The sequence below is a fragment of the Macaca nemestrina genome, chromosome 20, assembly GCF_043159975.1.
Source record: "Macaca nemestrina isolate mMacNem1 chromosome 20, mMacNem.hap1, whole genome shotgun sequence".
NCBI lineage: Eukaryota > Metazoa > Chordata > Mammalia > Primates > Cercopithecidae > Macaca > Macaca nemestrina.
Genome location: NC_092144.1, coordinates 63,240,359 through 63,263,861, shown reverse-complemented (window position 1 = coordinate 63,263,861; position 23,503 = coordinate 63,240,359). Strand labels below are relative to the sequence as shown.

The following is a 23,503-nucleotide window of genomic DNA, read 5'->3' as shown; positions in this document are numbered from 1 at the left end:
ACTTTTAAAACACTGCTACATTCGTTGCATTTGCAAGTATGATCTATTTGGTGAGTCCTGAGTTTAGGGCCACGCTTAAAAGCCTTGGTACATTCAGTACATTTGGAAGGTTCTCTCCAGTATGAACTATCTGATGATTAATGAAGTGTGAGCCTCCAGTAAAGGCTTTGCCACACTCATGACATCTGTAGGATTTCTCTCCAGTCTGAATTCTCCCATGATTTACAAGGTGTGAATTTTGACTGAAGACCTTGCCACACACATTTGTAAGGCTTCTCTCCAGTACGAATCCTACGATGACTTTCGAGATGTGAATTTTGACTGAAGACTTTGCCACATACATCATATTCATATGGTTTCTCTCCAGTATGGATGATCTGATGTATAGTGAGGTGAGAGGCCTGGGTAAAGGTTTTTCCACACTCATCACACTTGTAAGGTTTCTCTCCAGCATAGATTTTTTGGTGAATCCTGATGTCCGCCCATTGTTTAAACGCTTTGCTGCGTTTGGTACATTTGTATGACTTCTCTCCAGTATGAATACTCTCATGATGTCTAAGTTGGGACCGCTTCATATAAGCCTTTCCACACTCATTACATTTGCAAGGTTTCTCTCCAGTATGAATTACCTGATGGTTAGTTAGGCTTGAATGCCCAATAAAGATTTTACCGCACTCATTACACTTGTAAAGTTTCTCTCCAGTGTGAGTTCTCTGATGGTCCACCAGACTTGAATTTTGAATAAATGCCTCTCCACATTAATTACATTTGTTTGGTTTCTCCCCAGAATGAATCCTGTGATGTTTCACAATTTTGAACTCTGAAAAAAAGCCTTGCCCCACTCATTACATTTATAAGGTCTCTCTCCAGTTAAGTTTGAGTACATGCTAAAGGCTTTGCCACACTAATTACACTTGTAAGGTTTCTCTCCAGTGTGAATTCTCTGATGATTTTCAAGGTATGAATTTTGACTGAAACCTTTGCCACATATATCACATTTATATGGTTTCTGTCCAGTATGGATTCTCTGATGTCTAGTAAGGTGGAACATTCTATTAAAGGTCTTGCCACACTCATTACATCTGTAAGGTTTCTCTCCAGTATGAATTCTATGATGACTTGCTAGGTTTCCAATTTGCCTGAAACCTTTGCCACATATATCACATTTGTATGTTTTCTGTCCAGTATGGATTCTCTGATGTCTAGTAAGTTGGGATCTGTAATTAAAGGTCTTGCCACACTCATTACATCTGTAAGGTTTCTCTCTAGTGTGAATTCTCTGATGATTTTCAAGGTATGAATTTTGACTGAAACCTTTGCCACATATATCACATTTATATGGTTTCTGTCCGGTATGGATTCTCTGATGTCTAGTAAGGTGGGACCTGTAATTAAAGGTCTTGCCACACTCATTACATCTGTAAGGTTTCTCTCCTGTATGAATTCTATGATGACTTGCTAGGTTTGCAATTTGCCTGAAACCTTTGCCACATATATCACATTTATATGGTTTCTGTCCAGTATGGATTCTCTGATGTCTAGTAAGGTGGAACATCCTATTAAAGGTCTTGCCACACTCATTACATCTGTAAGGTTTCTCTCCAGTATGAATTATATGATGACTTGCTAGGTTTCCAATTTGCCTGAAACCTTTGCCACATATATCACATTTATATGGTTTCTGTCCAGTATGGATTCTCTGATGTGTAGTAAGATTGAACGTCTGATTGAAGGTCTTGCCACACTCATTACATCTGTAAGGTTTCTCTCCTGTATGAATTCTATGATGACTTGCTAGGTTTGCAATTCGCCTGAAACCTTTGCCACATATATCACATTTATGTGGTTTCTGTCCAGTATGGATTCTCTGATGTATAGTAAGGTTGGACCTCTGATGAAAGGCCTTGCCACAATCACTGCATTTGTAAGGTTTTTCCCTAATGTATGCTTTCTGGTCTTGTGTGAGTAATGAAGGATGCATAAAATCATTCCTATACAGATTAGAAATGCTGGTGTTGACACGAGGAAGATTTGTTTGAAGTAATGAAACTGAGGAGCCACTGGTGACAGACTTCTCAATTTGATTACATTCATAAATTTTCTGTTCAGTCTGATATCCCTGTAGTTCAGCCAGATGCGACCAAAAGCTTAGTTCAAGCTGATTTTCAACTGGTTTATTTCCTGCATTCCTTCCATCACCTTGATCTCTTCTTCCAGTGATATTTTTAATTGCAGGTATTTCTCTGTAATTTCTTTCATCATTGTGACACTGACACTCAAAGTCATGAATATTTTGCTGCATTTCCCTGAAGTAAAAATCTTTGATGTCATGGATTTCATGTCTTTCCAACATCACTGCTTGGAATACTTTTTCTGTGCTATTGTTCTGTTTTGGTGGTGATTTCTTGATCATATGTGTAGGAGAGACGTCTACAAGATATTTAAAAAACAGGTTTTCTATTAACTATAGTTGGCAAATCAGTAGTTCATACTGAAAAAGATATTGGCCGGGCGCAGTGGCTCACACCTGTAATCCCAGCACTTTAGGAGGCCAAGGCGGGTGGATCACGAGGTCAGGAGATTGAGGCCATCCTGGCCAACATGGTGAAACCCCATCTCTACTAAAATACAAAAAATTCGCCAGGTGTGGTGGCGCGTGCCTGTAGTCCTAGCTACTAGGGAGGCTGAGGCAGGGGAATCACGTGAACCCAGGAGGTGGAGGTTGCAGTGAGCCAGGATTGTGCCACTGCACTCCAGGCTGGTGACAGAGCAAGACTCCATCTCAAAAAAAAAGTAAAAAATAAAAAAAAAATAAAAGAAAGAGAGAAAGAGGGAAGAGAGAAAGAGAGAAAGAAAAAGATATTATACCAAAAATAGTATTTATACTGAACAATTATAAAATTTTCAACCATGATTTTCAAATGTTTAGGAACAGGATTTTTAATAAAGAAAAAGTGATTACATGTAATGCAAATTAATTTTAGGGAAATCCAGTTTCAAATGACCTATAACCCAAACATTTGTGTTGTGCAAACTTATGTTAACTCTAAAAAGGGGGAGCAGGCTGTACAAGAAGCATGGCACCAGCAGCTCCTTCTGGTGAGGGCCTCAGGCTACTTCCACTCATGGCAGAAGGCAAAGGGAAGATGGCATGTGCAGAGATCACATGGCAAGAGAGGAAGCAAGAGGGGAGGAGGCACCAGGCTCTTTTCAACAGCCAGCTCTCATGGGAAGTAATAGGATAAGAACTCATTCATTACCTCAAGTACAGCACCAAGCCTTTCGTGAAGGGTCCACTCTTATGATCCAAACACCTACCATTAGCCCCCATATCCAACACTGGGGATCAAATTTCAACATGAGATTTGGAGGGGACAAACATCCCCTCCAAACTATAGTGGTAACCTTATAAAGAAAATAAGTAAATGACCCACAGTGGGTAATGGCTTATACTGAAGGGAGCTGTTAGTGAATGCAAAGTGCAGAAAGATTTCCTGGCAGTGCATGGAGACCCGTGGAGCTAGGTTTTCAGCAACATAGCAGCACATAAGGAGCAGAGAATAACAAGACAGCACCAAGAAGTGGATTGACAGGAACCAAGTGAACGTTACAGAAAATTCAGATGGAAAGAAAGGTGGGGAACAAAACAGTCATGTATTAACTGAAGAATGCGACTTGCAGAACTTCAGAAATTTGTAGAAAATACAGGTGATATACATAAGAGTGAAGAAGTCCTTGAAGTATAAGAAATGAGACAGGTTTCCTGTAAAATACTGTGAGATATTTAAATATTAATTTATTATACCAAGATGGATGTGACAAGTCTAGATAAGCAGCATAATTTTTACAAAATAATGTATGGAGGACATAAAAATTCAGTGACATTTAACCCAAACTCAAAAAGTTATGATTAGACAATTGAAAATATACTATAGAAAAAGCAATGTTATCTTCTGTAACAAATTATGTCAAGTCAATGTAATGGTATTTCTGAAAATAAGGCATTGAATTAATTGTAAAAAGTATATTCTCAACAATAAAAAAAATTTTTAAGGAAAAAAAAGAAAAAGAAGTGTATTCTTAAGATAGAAAATCCCCCAATTTAGAAGCTATAACAAATTAGCCTGACACTTTAATAATATATATTAAGTCAGGTGAAACAAAAAAAAAACAATAATTTAGACAATATTTTCAATATGTTCTGGAGTTTATGCAGATTTTAAGGAAACTGCTACTGAGCCACTCCCTCAAACTAAAGAAGGAAAGCTTGTAAAATATACTTAAAAATGCATTCCCCAATACAAAGCCCTATTATATTGTAGACATAAAACAATCACTAAACTCATCAAAATATGGACTGCTGATTAAATAAAAACAAGTTCATTTACAATATATAGAAATGTACTATAATAAAAGTAGCACTGGCTTAAACAAGACAAGGTATGGTAGACATAAAGAAGGTAGGCATCATTCAATTTCATAAGCTCCCTCGAGATGCTTCACAAAGAGAAGACCTACAAAGACACTTAGACTCCCACACAATAATAGTGGGAGATTTTAACACCCCACTGTCAATATTAGACAGATCAATGAGACAGAAAATTAACAAGGATATCCAGGACTTGAACTCAACTCTGGACCAAGCAGGCCTAATAGACATCTACAGAACTCTCCACCCCAAGTCAACAGAATATACACTCTTCTCAGCACCACATGGCACTTATTCTAAAATTGACCACATAATCGGAAATAAAACACTTCTCAGCAAATGCAAAAGAATGGAAATCATAACAAACAGTCTGTCAGACCACAGTGCAATCAAATTAGAACTCAGGATTAAGAAACTCACTCAAAACCGCACAACTACATGGAAACTGAACAACCTTCTCCTGAATGACTACTGGGTACATAACGAAATGAAGGCAGAAATAAAGATATTCTTTGAAACCAATGGGAACAAAGACACAACGTACCAGAATCTCTGGGACACATTTAAAGCGGTATGTAGAGGGAAATTTATATCACTAAATGCCCAGAAGAGAAAGCGTGGAAGATCTAAAATCAACACCCTAACATCATAATTAAAAGAACTAGAGAATAAAAAGCAGAGAAATTCAAAAGTTAGCAGAAGACAAGAAATAACTAAGATCAGAGCAGAACTGAAGGAGATAGAGACACAAAAAAATCATTCAAAAACCAGATGAATCCAAGAGCTGATTTTCTGAAAGATTAACAAAATAGGTAGACTACTAGCCAGACTAATACAGAAGAAAAGAGAGAAGAATCAAATAGATGCAATAAAAAATGATAAAGGGGATAGCATCACCAATTCCACAGAAATACAAACTACCATCAGAGAATACTATAAACACCTCTGTGCAAATAAACTAGAAAATCTAGAAGAAATGGATAAATTCCTGGGCACATACACCCTCCCAATACTAAACCAGGAAGAAGTCGAATCCCTGAAGAGACCAATAACAAGTTCTGAAATTGAGGCGGTAATTAATAGCCTACCAACCAAAAAAAGTCCAGGACCAGACAGATTCACAGCCAAATTCTACCAGTGGTACAAAGAGGAGCTGGTACCATTCCTTCTGAAACTACTCCAAACAGAAAAAGAGGGAATCCTCCCTAACTCATTTTACGAGGCCAGCATCATCCTGATACCAAAATCTGGCAGAGACACAACAAAAAAGGAAAATTTCAGGCCAATATCCTTGATGAACATCGATGTGAAAATCCTCAATAAAATACAGGCAAACAATGCAGCAGCACATCAAAAAGCTTATCCACCATGATCATGTCAGCTTCATCCCTGGGATGCAAGGCTGGTTCAACATATGCAAATCAATAAATGTAACCCATCACATAAACAGAACCAATAACAAAAACCACATGATTATCTCAATAGATGCAGAAAAGGCCTTCGACAAAATTCAACAGCCTTCATGCTAACAACTCTCAATAAACTAGGTATTGATGGAATGTATCTCAAAATAATGAGAGTTATTTATGACAAACCCATAGCCAATATCATACTGAATGGGCAAAAACTGGAAGCATTCCCTTTGAAAACAGGCACAAGACAAGGATGCCCTCTCTCACCACTCCTATTCAACACAGTACTGGAAGTTCTGGCCACGGCAATCGGGCAAGAGAGAGAAATAAAGGGTATTCAATTAGGAAAAGAGGAAGTCAAATTGTCTCTGTTTGCAGATGACATGATTGTATATTTAGAAAACCCCATTGTCTCAGCCCAAAATCTCCTTAAGCTGATAAGCAACTTCAGCTAAGTCTCAGGATACAAAATCAATATGCAAAAATCACAAGCATTCCTATACACCTATAACAGACAAACAGAGAGCCAAATCACGAGTGAACTTGCATTCACAATTGCTACAAAAAGAATAAAATACCTAGGAATACAATACAAGGGACATGAAGGACCTCTTCAAGGAGAACTACAAACCACTGCTCAAGGAAATAAGAGAGGACACAAACAAATGGACAAACATTCCATGCTCATGGATAGGAAGAATCAATATTGTGAAAATGGCCATACTGCCCAAAGTAATTTGTAGATTCAATGCTATCCCCATCAAGCTACCACTGACTTTCTTCATAGACTTGGAAAAAACTATTTTAAATTTCATACAGAACCAAAAAAGACCCCGTATAGCCAAGACAATCCTAAGCAAAAAGAACAATGCTGGAGCCATTACACTACCTGACTTCAAAGTATACTACAAGGCTACAATAACCAATACAGCATGGTACTGGTACCAAAACAGAGATATAGACCAATGGAACAGAACAGAGGCCTCAGAAATAATGCCACACATCTACATCCATCTGATCTTTGACAAACCTGACAAAAACAAGCAATGGAGAAAGGATTCCCTATTTAATAAATGGTGTTGGGAAAACTGGCTAGCCATATGCAGAAAGCTGAAACTGGATCCCTTCATTACACCTTATACAAAAATTAACTCAAGATGGATTAAAGTCTTAAACATAGGACCTAAAACCATAAAAACCCTAGAAGAAAACTAGGCAATACAATTCATAACATAGGCATGGGCAAAGACTTCATAACTAAAACACCAAAAGCAATGGCAACAAAAGCCAAAATTGACAAATGGGATCTAATTAAACTGAAGAACTTCTGCACAGCAAAAGAAACTATCATCAGAGTGAACAGGCAACCTACAGAATGGGAGGAAATTTTTGCAATCTATCTATCTGACAAAGGGCTAATATCTAGAATCTACAAAGAACTTAAAAACAAATTTACAAGAAAAAAACAACCCCATCAAAAAGTGGGCGAAGGATATGAACAGACACTTCTCAAGAGAAGACATTTATGTGGTCAACAAACATATGAAAAAAAGCTTATCATCACTGGTCATTAGAGAAATGAAAATCAAAACCACAGTGAGATACCATCTCACACCAGTTAGAATGGTAACCATTAAAAAGTCAGGAAATAATAGATGCTGGAGAGGATGTGGAGAAATAGGAATGCTTTTATACTGTTGGTGGGAGTGTAAATTAGTTTAACCACTGTGGAAGACTGTGGCAATTCCTCAAGGATCTAAAACTAGAAATACCACTTGACCCAGCAATCCCACTACTGGGTATATACTGAAACGATTATAAATCATTCTACTGTAAAGACACATGCACACATATATTTATTGTGGCACTGTTCATAATAGCAAAGACTTGGAACCAACCCAAATGCCCATCAATGATAGACTGAATAAAGAAAATGTGGCACATATACACCATGGAATTCTGTGCAGCCATAAAAAAGGATGAATCCATGTCCTTTGCAGGGACATGGATGAAGCTGGAAACCATCATTCTCAGCAAACTAACACAACAGAAAATCAAACAGTACATGTTCTCACTCATAAATGGGAGTTGAACAATGAGAACACATGGACACAGGGAGGGGAAGAGCACATACCAGGACCTGTTGGGGGTTGGGGAGCTAGGGGAGGGATGGCATTAGGAGAAATACCTAATATAGATGACGGGTTGATGGGTGCAGCAAACCACCATGGCACATGTATACCTATGTAACAAACCTGCACGTTCTGCACATGTACCCCAAAACTTAAAGTATAAAAAAAATTACAAAAATTAGCCAGGTGTGGTGGCATGCGCCTGTAGTTCCAGCTACTCTGGAGGCTGAGGCAGAATTACTTGAACTTGGGAGGCAGAGGTTCCAGTGAGTTGAGATCTCGCCACTGCATCACAAACACAGCCTGGGCAAGACAGCCAGACTCTGTCTCAAAAAAAAAGAAAAAAAAAAAAAAAAGGACCTCTCTGCCTAGTGCCATTCCAGTACTGAGTAAACAATCCCAGAAAACCCAGCGTACTCGCCTGTTGCACACACTGCAATCTGTGGCAAAAGCAGAACAAAAGAAATGACTGAGGCTGAAAGACTTCAACAGGCAGAGAGGGCTGGAGACAGCACCATGAGGTTTCCGGAGCCCCAGATGCAAAGGAGGAGTTGCCAATGTTTTCCCATCAACTGATTAGGCCTCCCAAGTACAGGAAATGGGGCAAAACCTGAATACGTCAAGGGGGCAGGTCTATGGAGGCCTCAGCTCTGATCTGTATAGACAGAGAACTGAGCATCAGATGCAGTCAGGTACAGGAGAGATCCCCTTTGACACAACCCTCCCTGTACCCCTCAGAGTGAAGAAACCAAAGAGGTCACAGAAGCCACATGACAAGGTGCTGTCCATCATGATAAAGACTTTGGCTTTGTCACTGTTTGAGCTGTAGCACCATGGAAGAGTGAAAGGATAAACTATTACACATCAGAAGAGCCCAGGGATAAATGAGGGCAAATGGAAGTTTCCATTGAGAGCTCACAGGATTTAAACTCTTTTTGTCCCATAGAACTCTTCAACTCAGAAAGAGTTACCTGACTACTAACGGTGCAGCTTCCTCTCTGTCCATTTGAGCTCTTACCTGTGTTCACACCTTTGATGCGTTCCCAACCATTTGATGTTTTTGTTATTCTCACTTCACTCTCCACAGTCCAGGGCTCTTTCCCTTGCCCCAACATGGAGATAATACTCATTTCAGAAAGAGAGATTCCTGCTTAGAAAAAGAAAGGAATGTGATGTGCTGTGGCTTTTACAGAATCTCAGTCCTTTGTTTAGAGGAGGAGAGAGGACATTACAAATGGATCTAGAAAAATGTTTCACAAATTCACCCCGGAATGCCTCCTTCTGAATGTTTAGGGAACATGGTAAGATACGGACATCAAGCCGTCCTCTAAGAAGTACTAAATCACAAGCAAAGGGATAGAAAACAGCAAAGTGGGTTTTTTTTACTTTTTCTTTTTTCTTTTTTTTTTTTTTTTTGAGATGGAGTTTCGCTCTTGTTGCCCAGGCTGGAGTGCAGTGGCGCAATCTCTGTCCACTGCAACCTCCGCCTCCCGGGTTCAAGTGATTCTCCTGCCTTGGCCTCCCAAGTAGCTGGGATTACAGGCGCTTGGCACCATGCCTGGCTATTTTTTGTATTTTTAGTAGAGATGGTGTTTCACCATGTTGGCCAGGCTAGTCTCAAACTCCTGACCTCAGGTGATCCACCCGCCTTGGCCTCCCAAAGTGCTGGGATTACAGGCGTGAGTCACCGCGCCCAGCCCAAAGTAGATATTTTTAAAGTCTACCATAAGATTTATTTCTGCTTAAGCTATGGAACCACCAATGACATATCTTGAAGCGGGTAGATCATTTGAAAACGGGATAATTAAACAAGTCCAGATGCTGCACTATTAAGCTTTTCATCTGAGAATTAACATAGCTTCAATCTTAATTGAGCAATGCAGGGGCTCCCAAGAGGCACACAAGGTAACACGCAGAGATACAGCAGAGAAGATCCCAGCTTCTGGAGGGGCATTATCCTCACCCAGGGAGACCAGGTTCCTGTAGTTCTCCAACATCACGTCCCTGTACAAAGCCCTCTGAGCAGGGTCCAGGCATTTCCACTCCTCCTGAGAGAATTCGATGGCCACATCCCTGAATGTCAACCTTCCCTGATATGAAAAAACACATTTCACCAAGAAGTTATGGGTAAAGCTATTATCTTCACACAAAAGACGAAAAGAGAGGTATAAGTCAATTTAGTTTAAATGAACGTTCCGGGAAATCCATGGAAAGGTATTTTCAGGCAAACTGTGTCTGAAAAACACTTTTTACCAAGCACATGTGGGGAGAGTTATCATCTTTACATAAATGAGAAGAGAAGAGAATTGTACGGATTTACTGAAGGGAAAGTTCTGGCAGACCCATGCTAAAGTATTTTGGGGCACTTAGGGATGTTAGGAAGAACATTCGGTATGTCTCCCTAATTGCATTTTATTACACTCTTCTGTAAGAGCTCATGATATCTTCTAAATAAGTGTGGATTTCTCTTTCTGTAGACAATGGAAGAAACAGAGAAATAAAAAATCAACACATGGCTGTCTCTATAGTAGTGCTAGAGATTATGTTTGACACACAGTGATATTCAGTATCTAGATGCGCCAGAAGAGGTGTGTGGTCTTCAGAGATGACAATGTCCACGGTGGCTTTAAAGAAAGAAAGGTCAGAATCTAAAAAGTGTGGCCGGGTGTGGTGGCTCACGTCTGTAAACCCAGCACTTCGGGAGGCCGAGGCGGGTGATTACGAGGTCAAGAGATCGAAATCATACTGGCCAACATGGTGAAACCCCGTCTCTAGTAAAAATACAAAAATTAACTGGGAGTGGTGGCACACGCCTGTAATCCCAGCTACTCGGGAGGCTGAGGCAGGAGAATCACTTGAACCCGGGAGGTGGAGGTTGCAGTGAGCCGAGATCACGCCACTGCACTCCAGCCTGGGCAACAGAGTAAGACTCCATCTCAAAATAAATAAATAAATAAATAAAATAAAAAATAAAAATACAAAACTGATTCATGAAATGGTGATGTGTCTTCTATAAAAGCCATAGGATTGTGCATCCATACATTCATGCACACACACATACACAAATGTAAATTAACAAAGAGAAAACATGCCTCTCAATGACGTATTTTTTATGACTTTTTTCACTATCATTTTTCCTCATGTGCATTTCAGCATCTTGGGGACAGTAAAGTGTGTAAGTTGTATTTAACTTAGTTTGTCAACATTGTTATATATGGCCGATAAAAGAATGGTAAAAACATGAAAAAACATTTAAAGCTTTAACTTCAATCCCTATGAAATAGTTATAGTCAAACTACAAATAAAATTCTATCAATTTAAATTTAAATATTTAGGCTAGGCGCAGTGGCTCACGCCTGTAATCCCAGCACTTTGGGAGACTGAGGCGGGTGGATCACCTGAGGTCAAGAGTTCGAGACCAGCCTGGGCAACATGGTGAAATGGCAGGCACCTGTAGTCCCAGCTACTCGGGAGGCTGAGGCAGGAAAATCGCTTGAACCCTGGAGGCAGAGGTTGCAGTGAGCCGAGATCGTGCCACTGTACTCCAGCCTGGGTAACAAAAAAACAAAAAACAAAAAACAAAAAAACAAAAACAAAAAAACAAAGCAAAAAAAAAAAATGAATTAAAAGCCTGAACATAAGACCTAAAATGATAAAACTCCTAGAAGAAAGTGTAGGAGAAAAGGTTTGTGAAACTGAATTTGGCAATGATTTCTAAGATAGGACACCAAAGACACATGCAAGAAAAGCAAAAATATCCAAACGGGACTACATCAAACTTACAAACATCTCTGCATCAAAAGAAAGAATCAAGAGATTGAAAAGCAACCTCCAAAAGAAGGACGTGCTGAAAATGACTTAAATAATCTCCTGCTGTTAGAGATTTAGATTGTTTTCTGGCCGGGAGAGGTGGCTCATGCCTGTAATCCCAACACTTTGGGAGGCCAAGGCAGGTGAATCACCTGAGGTCAGGAGTTCAAGACCAGCGTGGCCAACATGGTAAAACCCTGTCTCTACTAAAAATACAAAAATTAGCCCAGCATGGTGGCAGGCACCTGTAAACCCAGCTACCTGGGGGGCCGAGGCAGGAGAATCGCTTGAACCCTGGAGGCAGAGGTTGTAGTGAGCCGAGATCGCACCATCGCACTCCAGCCTAGGGGATAAGAGCAAGTCTCAAAAAAAAAAAAAAGAAAGAGATTTAGATTGATTTCATATTTTAAAATTGGTGGAGCCAGGCATGGTGGCTCACGCCGGTAATCCCAGCACTTTGGGAGGCCAAGGCAGATGGATCACCTGAGTTTGGGAGTTTGAGACCAGCCTGACCAACATGGAGAAACCCCGTCTCTACTAAAAACACAAAATTAGCCCGGCATGGTGACACATGCCTGTAATCCCAGCTACTTGGGAGGCTGAGGCAGGAGAATTGCTTGAGCCTGGGAGGCGGAGGTTATAGTGAGCCAAGATTGCACCATTGCACTCCAGCCCGGGCAACAAGAGTGAAACTCCATCTCAAAAAAAAAAAAAAAAAAATCAGTGGTAGAATAAAACACCCTCCCCTCACCAAGGTGTTTCTGAACTTTCCATTCCCTTCCAAATCATAACAGTTCTGGAGCCAAAAACATAGATTCATGTATGTATCTTCGAATGCATTATTAAATCAGACAAACAACATGCCAGAATTCCCCTTATCAGCCGACTTTTCTGGAATTTACCAGGTACTTGCGCACATTAGTACGTGACTTCCATGTGCAACTTCTCTACTCCTGATCCACAGAGACCTCACAGTGCATCCAGATGTGGCCGCTAAACAATCCGCGTTGCCTAACAGTCCTGACACCACGGGGCCCACACTTCATGTCCATCCATGTCTGGGTGTGAGCCCTTCCCAGGACCATGCCCAGTAGGGCCTCTTCCCAAGTTCATATCACTGGGTCACAGGCAATGGAATCTAAGTGAAATGAGAGGGACTGAGGGAAGGCACAGGTGAGTGCGAGCAAACGTGTCAGGCAGGACGCTTCAGACTCAGAAGATTTGCAACTCCAAAGACTGAAATTTCGGAAAGGAAACAGAAACAGAATAAGCTGGGCATGGTGGCTCACGCCTGTAATCCCAGCACTTTGGGAGGCCAAGGCTGGTGAATCACGAGGTCAGGATTGGAGACCAGCTTGGCCAACATGGTGAAACCCCCATCTCTACTAAAAATACAAAAAATTAGCTGGGCGTGGTGGCGGGCGCCTGTAATTACAGCTACTTGGGAGGCTGAGGTAGAAGAATTGCTTGAACCCAGGAGGCAGAGGTTGCAGTAAGCCAAGATCACAACACTGCACTCCAGCCTGGGTGATAGTGTGAGACTCTCTCTCAAAAAAAAAAAAAAAAAAAAAAAAAAGGAAACAGAACAATCCACCGAGAATATCATTTTACCTGAGGAAGAGCCATCCCTGTCTCCTCTTTCTTTCCTCTTTCTTCTCTTCTGGACTTCTTCCTCAGGCCACATGAGCCTTTAAAAGTTAATATGGAATGTGAAAAAGAAGTTATCTAATGCCCAGAATTAACACACCCGCTCCCTGTGCCACGACCATACACACAGGGAAGACCTCACCCCGTGCAAAGACAGTCCTCTGCCACCGACTGCACCAGGAGTGATGGAGGAGAAAGAAACTTGTAGGAAGACCAATAGGTGAGTCTGTAACCGCTTTCTTAAGAACCCACTCTCCTCCTAGAGAAGCCCACACGCACGCTGCAGCAGTGGGGAGCTGGGCTGGACTGAGCTCCCCTTCAGGGCGCACACCTGGCCTTGAGCAAACCTCATGCAGAGCACAGCCGCCCTCACATCTCTATAGATCCCAGGCTGAGCTTAGCCCTCAGAAATGGAGGACACAGTCTGTAATCCCAGCACTTTGGGAGGCCGAGACGGGTGGATCACCTGAGGTCAGGAGTTCAATACCAGCCTGGCCAACATGGTGAAACCCTGTCTCTACTAAAAATACAAAAATTAGCCGGGTGTGGTGGCACACACCTGTAGTCCCAGCTACTCGGGAGGCTGAGGCAGGAGAATCGCTTGAACCCAGGAGGCGGAGTTTGCAGTGAACTGAGATTGCCCCATTGCACTCCAGCCTGGGCGACAGCAAGTGAGACGCCATCTAAAACATTTAAAAAAAAGAAATGGAGGACACAGAGCCTCAGTATCAATGCTGGACACAGATTAGAATCAGCTGGGGTAACGTAACTACTTCAATGCTGGACTCCAACCCCATTACATTAATGGAAATCTCAGGTAAAGAGGTACAAGAGTTTTATTTGCAAAACGACTCAGTACTCTCAAGTCAAACCAGGATTGAGCTCCACTTTGAGGGAGTGTGAAATAACAAGAAATATATTTTTGGTCTCTGCTCCTGGTTCCTGGGACATAGATCCTAAACCCCTCACAGAAAGGGGTGTTAGGAGAATCTTTTGTTCTCATATGTGGTCTTTGACCCCGCATCCTTGCACAAAGCTCCTAAATCCCTTGGAATTTCCTGCATGATAGGAGTGGTTTTTGTTCTAATGAGGCAAGTCTTGGTGGGCTCCTGGACACAGCTAGTTGCCAGAAAGACTAAGCCATGATTAGAAACTTGGAAATTTCAGCTCCATCATTCATTTCCTAGAGTGGAACAGGCTAAAGATTGAGTTAATAATCTCTCATGCCTACAGGATGAAGCCTCAATAAAAATTCCTGATCTATAGAGTCTGGAGAGCTTTCTGGTTGACAAACACATCTGAATGCCAGGAGGGTGGTACACCCAAATCCACAAGACAGAAGCTCCTGTGCTCAGAACATTCTCAGCCCTCACCATACATATCTCTTCATCTGGCTGCTCATGGCTATCATTTATGATATCCTTTATTCATACACCAAATCCTCACTTGATCTTATCAATAGATTCTTGGAAACAGGAACTTTAAGTGAAATGGCAACTTTTTTCCTCATCAACATAAAAAATGGCATTGAATGGCCGGGCGCAGTGGCTCACGCTGTAATCCCAGCACTTTGGGAGGCCAAGGTGGGCGGATCAAGAGGTCAGGAGATTGAGACCAACCTGGCCAATATGGTGAAACCCCATCTCTACTAAAAATACAAAAATTAGCTGGGCATGGCAGCACATGTCTGTAATGCCAGCTACTTGGGAGGCTGAGGCAGGAGAATCACTTGAACCCGAGAGGTGGAGGTTGCAATGAGTGGAGACCGAGACACTGCACTCCAGCCTGGCGACAGAGCTAGACTCCATCTCAAAATAATAATAATAGGCCGGGCGCAGTGGCTCAAGCCTGTAATCCCAGCACTTTGGGAGGCCGAGACGGGCGGATCACGAGGTCAGGAGATCGAGACCATCCTGGCTAACACAGTGAAACCCTGTCTCTACTAAAAAAAAAAATACAAAAAACTAGCCGGGCGAGGTGGCGGGCACCTGTAGTCCCAGCTACTCAGGAGGCTGAGGCAGGAGAATGGCATAAACCCGGGAGGCGGAGCTTGCAGTGAGCCGAGATCATGCCACTGCACTCCAGCCTGGGCAACAGAGCGAGACTCCATCTCAAAAAAAATAATAATAATAATAATGACATTGAACAAAACAACGTTATTTGAGGACCTGCTGTATATCATTTCATTCATGACTCAATTTCCAAGAACCTATAGAAAACATTAAGCGAGGACTGACTGCAAAAAAAATCAGTAAACATAAGTAAGTGCTTCCAGCAGTTCTGTGAGCTGTCCTCACAAATTAATCAAAACCAAAGAGGGAGTCATGGGAGCCCCAAAATATAGGTCAGTTTTAGGGACAGGTGACAATCTATTACTTTTGACTGATGTCTGAAGTGGCGGCAGGGTGGGGCGGGGGCGGGGCTGGTCTTGTGGGACTAAGACCTTAACCTGTTGGATCTGACTCTAACTCCAGGTGCACAGTGTCAGAATTGAATTGAATTATAGGACACGCAGCTGGTGTCCACTGGAGAATTGCCTAGTGTGTGGGAAAAAAACTCCCACACATTTGCTGTCAGAAGTGTTCCATGTTGGCTGGGCGCAGTGGCTCATGCCTGTAATCCCAGCTACTCAGAGGCTGAGACAGGAGAATCGCTTGAACTTGGGAGGTGGAGGTTGCAGTGAGCCGAGGTCGCACCACTGCACTCCAGCCTGGGTAATAGAGGGGGAGACTCACTCTCAAAAAATAAAAAAAAGAATACTGGGTGTCACAGGACAGGCCGAGGTCACCTCCTCCACCATGGGTGTCACAGAACAAGCCCAGCTCACCTTCCCACCACGGGAGGTGACTGCCTAAAGGGGCGTGGGAGCTGAAGGCCCTCCCTGAGAAAGATTTCAGACGAGAAAGACAGATGGCACCTTAGGACAGGGGTGGGGTCTGCAGAATCCCAGAACCAAGGTTAAGGAACCGGCCCCTCCGGACTGAGGCTGCAGCGCTGCGCACCAAGGGCCAACAAGGGCGAGTCTTGGAGAACCGGATAGACCTGAACCCACCTTGCAGGTGAAGGCTCTAAAAAGTGCCCCCGGCTGGGCGCGGTGGCTCACGCCTGTAATCCCAGCACTTTGGGAGGCCGAAGCGGGCGGATCACGAGGTCAGGAGATCAAGACCATCCTGGCTAACACGGTGAAACCCCCTCTCTACTTAAAAAAAAAAAAAAAAAAAAATCAGCTGGGCGTGGTGGCGGGCGCCTGCAGTACCAGCTACTTGGGAGGCAGAATGGCGTGAACCTGGGAGGCGGAGCTTGCAGTGAGCCGAGATCTCGCCACTGCGCTCCAGTCTGGGCGACACAGCAAGACTCCGTCTCAGAAAAAAAAAAAAAGAAAAAAAAAAGCGCCCTCCTGCGTGGCGGGAAGAAAAATCGGTAAAGGATTTTAGGTAGCAAAAGACGCGAAAGGCCATGTTTACCTAGCGCAAGGCAGAAAGACCAGATTCAGGAAGTAGCCTTAGAGGGACTTTAACCCAAAGGGAAAGCGATCCCCGCACTCTCGCAGCAACGTCAGAATTTACCTGGGGTGGAGGGCGCGGTGCGGGCATTTTAAGATCTGTAGGGATCCTCTCCAGACCCGGCGGATGGAAGAAGGGGGACTGCGAAGCGCAGATTTAATCTGGAGAGAGTGAAACTCACGCTCTGCGGAGCAGCCTTCACTCCCCGCGATCCGCTTCCGGGTTTGCAGAAAACCGCGCGCAGCTGAGACCGGGCGGCTTGGGGGCGGGGAAGGGGCGGGGCCTGGCCAGGGAGAGTAGGGCAGGGGGCGGGGCCGGAGAGGACTGAGGGGTCCTAGGGGCGGGGCCTAGGAGGGGCGCGACCGGCACAGGGAGGGGCCGGGGAGAAAACGCGCAGGGTGGGGCGGGGTCTGGACAGGCAGGGGGCGGGGCCGGGAGGGACCAAAGGAGGGCGGGTGGGAACCTGCGTTCCCAGAGCGTCCCTATCTTCTGGGTTTGGGAACGCTTAAGTCTATTTCGTGTCCTGCGGAGCAGTTTTGCTTTCTGCTTATTTTAAGTTAATGTTTCAATTTTAAGGTAAACCGTTAGAATTATGTGGGCCATCGCTATTGGAAACAAGATATTTTCGTAAGTTGCAAACTTAAATTGCTCTACTATTTTTAAAAAGTTACTGCTTTTTCTAAAGCAAGAGTTAATGTCACCGGTATTAGCCCTCCTCGCTCCACACCCCAGGTATTTACCATATGAAAATCTCTGCAACTGTGCACAGGGCTGACTCTCTCCCTTCATGGTGAATGGGTGTAGAATATGGAGGGGATTGTGTTAAGTTCTGTTGCGAGGTGACTTGAAATTACTTACACATTCTGCCCAGGCAGAGTTTTGCATTTCACATTCTAGTTTGCATACACTTCACAGACATTTTCAGGGCTTTTTAGTTAAGCTTAAATTAATCCACATTGCAGAAACTTTCGGGCATTCAATCTACCCCAGACCGACACCCCCAGAGATGCCAGATCCCCACACCCAGAGTTGCTTCAGTCTCACTAGTAGCTCTTCTGTCCTACCTGCTGGCAGAAATAACCATTTCAACATAAACCATTTCAACTTCTGTCCCATTCGCTGGCAAACATACCTTTTAACGTACTTTAACGAATTAACGTATTAACCATTTCAACTTTCCTTTGCCCAAGATTCCTATTCCCATGGTCAGGTTGGGATCTACCCTCAGTAATAACTACGGTGGCCCAGGGGATTGCAATCTGTGTGCAGCATTGAGCACCAAGGCTCTGTGTTCAGTGTTTCTGATTACATTTTTCAGCTCTAAAATTTCTGTTTCTCCTTTATAGCTTTTGTCTCTTTATTGGTAGTCTATTTTGCTCATATCTTGTTTTCCTGATTTCCTGTGGATGTCTATGTGTGCTCTCTTAATTCATTGACCATCTCGTGACTCTTATTTTCAATTCTTTGTCTGATAATTCACACATCTTCATCTCTTTAGTGTCAGTTTGTGGTGGTTTCATTTGTTCCTTTGTGTGGATCATGTTTCCTTATCTTCTTGAATGTCTTGTTATCTTGGCACCTCAGCATTTCACTAATCAGCCACTCCTACTTTTTTATTTCTGGCTTCCTTCAGGGAAGACATTCCCTATTCAGCCTGACTAGAGATTCTGGAGACCTCTGAAGCCTTTTCTGGGAATGTGGCGTCTCTGGGCTTTTGCTTATAGTTACCTGAGAATTTTTGCCAGTTTTTCTTCAGGAACGCTCCTGTTCACAGCCTGCAATTCTGCAGTCCCTGTGTTTTCATGGTAAGCTGTGGTCTGGTTCTCCACCTAGTGTCTGCGTGCGTTACTGCAGACTCTGGTTTATGTTGATTGCCTTTGTTCTCAGTGATTTCCCTGACCTGGCATCCTGTCATTTTCAGTGTTTATGTTCAACCAAGACAGAAACTTGTCCCTCAGGCAGTGCCCTGAAAAGTCAGGATATTAGATGGACCTTTCCATACTTTCTCTACCCTTTGAGAAATCAAGAGTCGGTGGTTTCATCACAGTGATACCCCGTGATGCCAGGGTAGGACCTCTATCAGTGTCTCCAATTTTCCTACTGGGCATTTATTAAGAGTTCCAGGCTGGGCTCAGTGGCTCACGCTCAGCACTTTGGGAGGGTGAGGTGGGTGGATCACTTCAGGTCAGGCGTTCGAGACCAGCGCAGCCAACATGGTGAAACTCTGTCTCTACTAAAAATACAAAGAATTAGCTGGGTGTGACGGCGTGCACCTGTAATCTCATCTACTCAGGAGGCTGAGGCAGGAGAATCGCTTGAACCCAGGAGGTGGAGGCTGCAGTGAGTCGAGATCTTGCCACTGCACTCCAGCCTGGGTTTCAGAGTGAGACTCGGTCTCAAAAAAAAAAAAAAGTCCAACCACTTACGTGGTGTCTAGATTTCTTACAAAGGCAGTTGGTAAATGTGTTGTTACTAGATGTGTGTCTTCATGATGGAGATAGTGTTTGGGGATAGTGTTTGGGACTTCCTATTCCTCTGTCTTATTGGCATCACCAATTCAGCAGTTTTGTAATTTATTTACATAGGTCTGGAAATGTATTTTAATTAGGTGCCATAGCATATTTTCTATTGGAAATACAGGATGTAGGGTATGGGGGTGTGTGTGTGTGTGTGTTTAATGAGAGCTACTTTAAAAAGAAGATTGTTTTCATTATACTGTTACTAGTTCTTTTTTATTTTTTATTTTTTTTGACGGAGTCTCGCTCTGTCACCCAGGCTAGAGTGCAGTGGCACGATCTCAGCTCACTGCAACCTCCGCCTCCTGGGTTCAAGTGATTCTCCTGCGTCAGCCTCCCGAGTAGCTGGGATTACAGGTGCACGCCACCACGCCTGGCTAATTTTCATATTTTTAGTAGAGACGGGGTTTCACCATGTTGGCCAGGCTGGTCTCGATCTCTTGACCTTGTGATCCACCTACTTGGGACTCCTAAAGTTCTGAGATTATAGGTGTGAGCCACTGCGCCCAGTCCTATTGTTACTAGTTTTTTATGTAAACGACATTGTTTTTCTATGTTACGGTCATGTCTTCTGTTAGTTTTAACAAATAGATCTCTTTATTCCCTTTCCCGCCCCCTGATTTTCCACCCTTTTCCTTTTTACTGGTCCCTACTCAGCCATTCTGGACAGTGGTGTTTCCTGGAGCCCTGGCCAGCCCCCTTTTCACCATCTTAATTAAAGGAAATGTATCCCATGTTTACTGGTGATCATGATACCTGGTATAATTTTGTTGCTTTAATGTTTGATTGTGATAATGTTTTTTTTCCAAATTTCCTTTTCGGACTGATTTTTAATGACCCAATAATTTTTTGAGGTAAGTACTGCTGCTAAACATATTTTTCTTCTAAATCAGTTAAATTAATACGTAATACTAAAAAACTGTCTAATTGTTTGTTATGGTTTTATTAGTGGAATAAACTAATAAACTCCATTGGGCTTTTGTTAATGCCTAAATATCTGAATTTCATTGCATAAACTTGTATTTTTTTTAAAGATATGTGTATTTAATAGATATTGGAGTTCAAGTTTTGGGTTTTTTGTTTGTTTGTTTGTTTTTTGAGGCAGAGTCTTGCTCTGTCGCCCAGGCTGGAGTGCAGTGGCATGCTCTCGGCTCACTGCAAGCTCTGCCTCCCGGGTTCACGCCATTCTCCTGCCTCAGCCTCCCGAGTAGCTGGGACTACAGGTACCCGCCACCATGCCCGGCTAATTTTTTTTTTTTTTTTTGTAGTAGAGATGGGGTTTTAGCATGTTAGCCAGGATGGTCTCCATCTCCTGACCTCCTGATCTGCCCGTCTCGGCCTCCCAAAGTGCTGAGATTACAGGCATGAGCCACCGCCCCTAGCCTGAGTTCAGGTTTCTATATGGTACTTTTATGTTATAACATTTTTTAATAATTTTAATTTTTTTATTTTTGAGACAGGCTGGAATATGATGTCTGTCATAGCTCACAGCAGCCTCAAAATTCTGGGTTCAAGAGATCCTCCCCCTCAGCCTCCTGAGTATCTGGGACTACAGGCGTGTACCACCATCCCCAGCTCATTTTTAAATTTGTTTTGTAGAGATGATGTCTTGCTTTGTTGCCCAGGCTGGTCTTGAACTCCTGAGCTCAAGTGATCTGCCCGCCTCAGCCTCCCAAAGTGCTGGGATTACAACCATGAGCCACAACAGCTTGTTGTACAATTTTTAGTAGTTTGATATACAATAGTGTTTATAAAACTACATTAAGTGCAATTTGTACATTTCCAGTGTCCCAAACTTGCTGAAATGCACATGAGGAAAAGTGGTGATTTTAAAAATCATTGAAAAAAGTGAGTCCTTGAGACACAACTCCTCTTATTTAACTGTGTGTACATGGGATGTACGTGCATTAGTGTATGGAGGCAGAAGCCTATGGTTTTCATCAAGGACACATCATCATGTGAAATAAGTTTTGTATTTTTTTTAACAATTGAAATTATATCTTAAATGTTTTCCATGGCCTTAAATTTGTTCTCTGCTATCACATGACTGACTTAATCGTAAGAGTAGTAAAGTCTTATGGATGTCGATGTGTGTGTGTATGTAATGACCTTTTATGCAGCTCCATGTTGGTACCCTTGAACTATTTCAACTTTTCTCACTGAGGTAACCTACTGTCAATTTACTTGTGAAGATGGATGCAGTGGTTCATGCCTGTAATCCCAGCCACATGGGAGACCGATGCAGCAGGGTTGCTTGAGGCCAGGAGTTTAAAACCAACCTGGGCAGTATAGCAAGCCCTTGTCTCTAAACAAATTTTTTTGTGAGACGTTCTTTGCCGAGAGTTGCTGGGGTTTCCTGCTTCAACAGTGCTTGGACGGAACCCGGTGCTTGTCCCCGACCCCGGCTGGCCGCCCATAGCCAGCCCTCGGTCACCTCTTTACCACGTCCTCGGATCGCCCCAACCAGGACTCAGAGGGCGCCATCAACCGCCAGATCAACCTGGAGCTCTATGCCTCCTATGTTTACCTGTCCATTTCTTACTACTTTGACTGCGGTGATGTGGTTTTGAAGAACTTTGCCAAATACTTTCTTCACCAATCTCATGAGGAGAGGGAACATGATGAGAAACTGATGAAGCTGCAAAGCCAAAGAGGTGGCCGAATCTTCCTTCGGGATATCAAGAAACCCGACTATGATGGGCTGAATGCGATGGAGTGTGCATTGCATTTGGGAAAAAATGTGCATCAGTCACTACTGGAACTGCACAAACTGGCCACTGACAAAAATGAACCCCATTTGTGTGACTTCATTGAGACACATTACCTGAATGAGCAGGTGAAAGCTGTCAAAGAATTGGGTGACCACTGACCAATTTGCGCAAGATGGGAGCACCCGAATCCAGTTTGGCAGAATATCTCTTTGACAAGCACACCCTGGGGGACAGTGATAATGAAAGCTAAGTCTCAGGCTAATTTCTCCATAGTCATGGGGTGACTTCCTTGGTCACCAAGGCAGTGCATGCGTGTTGGGGTTTCCTTTACCTTTTCTATAAGTTGTACCAAAACATCCACTTAAGTTATTTGATTTGTATCATTCCTTCAAATAATGATATTTGGTTCCTCCCCCCGAAAAAATAAAAAAATTTTAAAAAATGTTTTGTTTGTTTGAGGTGGAGTTTCTCTCTTGTTGCCCAGGCTGGAGCCCCATGGCACGATCTTGGCTCACGGCAACCTCTGCCTCCTTGGTTCAAGCGATTCTCCTGCCTCCGCCTCCCAAGTAGCTGGGATTACAGGCATGTACCACCACACCCAGCTAATTTTGTATTTTTAGTAGAGACGGAGTTTTTCCATGTTGGTGAGGCTGGTCTCAAACTCCCGACCTCAGGTGATTCTCCTCAGCCTCCCAATATGCTGGGATTACAGGTGTGAGCCACCACGCCCAGCTAGAAAAGATTTTTTTATTAGCCAGGTGTAGTGTTGTGTGCTTCTAGTCCCAGCTATTCGGGAAGCTGATGCAAGATGATCATTTGAACCCAGGAGTTCAAGGCTATAGTGAGCTACGATGATGCCAATGCATTCCAGTCTGGGTGACAGAGTAAGATTCCATGTCTTTAAATTCTTTTTCCTTTTTTTTCTAACTTATGATGTTACTTCTGTTACTTAAGTGATTCTTTAGGTTTAATTGTACTTGTTGAGGTTTTTTTTTGTTTTTGTTTTGTCTTTATTTTGTTGAGATGGGGTTTCACTATGTTGCCCAGGCTGGTCTTGAATTCCTGGACTCAAGCAACTCTTCTGCCTCAGGCTCCCAAAGTGCTGGAATTACAGGTGTGAGCCACCGCTCTCAGCCTAATTGTAATTCTTAGATGCCTGGATTCAGGGCTTGCTCTGTCATTTCTAGCTCTTGGACCTTAGGCAAATTTCTTAGCATATCTGTGACATACTTGTCTCCTAGTAACATAGGAAAAAAATCTTTTTCTCATGAGCTATTGTAGGGGCCAGCCCTACAGGGTCTGTGGGTTTTTCTCTCCATGTGCGGAGATGAGAGATAGTAGAA

General features: G+C 43.0%; 1 protein-coding gene and 1 pseudogene across 6 annotated transcripts; one reads left to right on the top strand and one right to left on the bottom strand.

The window, feature by feature from the left end:
* Positions 1–546: 546 nt before the first annotated feature.
* LOC105497064 (zinc finger protein 160-like) lies at positions 547–17,177 on the bottom strand. Of its 6 annotated transcripts, none has more exons than XM_071087724.1 (6): positions 16,997–17,176; positions 13,395–13,471; positions 11,372–11,522; positions 9,937–10,063; positions 8,992–9,120; positions 547–2,430 (listed from the first exon to the last, which is right to left on the bottom strand). In XM_071087724.1, the coding sequence occupies exons 4-6, from the start codon at positions 9,968–9,970 to the stop codon at positions 905–907; spliced, it is 1,689 nt and encodes a 562-aa protein (XP_070943825.1). In that variant the 5' UTR covers positions 9,971–10,063; positions 11,372–11,522; positions 13,395–13,471; positions 16,997–17,176; the 3' UTR covers positions 547–904. The 6 variants fall into 6 exon arrangements, with proteins under 6 accessions (XP_070943825.1, XP_070943826.1, XP_070943824.1 ...); XM_071087725.1 differs by having other exon boundaries at positions 11,425–11,522; XM_071087723.1 differs by lacking the exon at positions 11,372–11,522 and having other exon boundaries at positions 16,997–17,177.
* Positions 17,178–21,492: 4,315 nt separating this feature from the next.
* LOC105497328 (ferritin heavy chain pseudogene) lies at positions 21,493–22,549 on the top strand (annotated as a pseudogene).
* Positions 22,550–23,503: the final 954 nt, after the last annotated feature.

What these genes read in the sequence shown, in the direction of transcription:
- LOC105497064 (XM_071087722.1), bottom strand. Translation starts at nt 17,023, where the DNA reads ATGCCCGCACCGCGCCCTCCACCCCAG. An exon ending in CACCGCGCCCTCCACCCCAG is followed by an intron (nt 10,064 to 16,996) that starts GTAAATTCTGAC and finishes TTTTCATATCAG; the next exon opens with GGAAGGTTGACATTCAGGGA. An exon ending in CAGGAACCTGGTCTCCCTGG is followed by an intron (nt 9,121 to 9,936) that starts GTGAGGATAATG and finishes TTTTCTAAGCAG; the next exon opens with GAATCTCTCTTTCTGAAATG.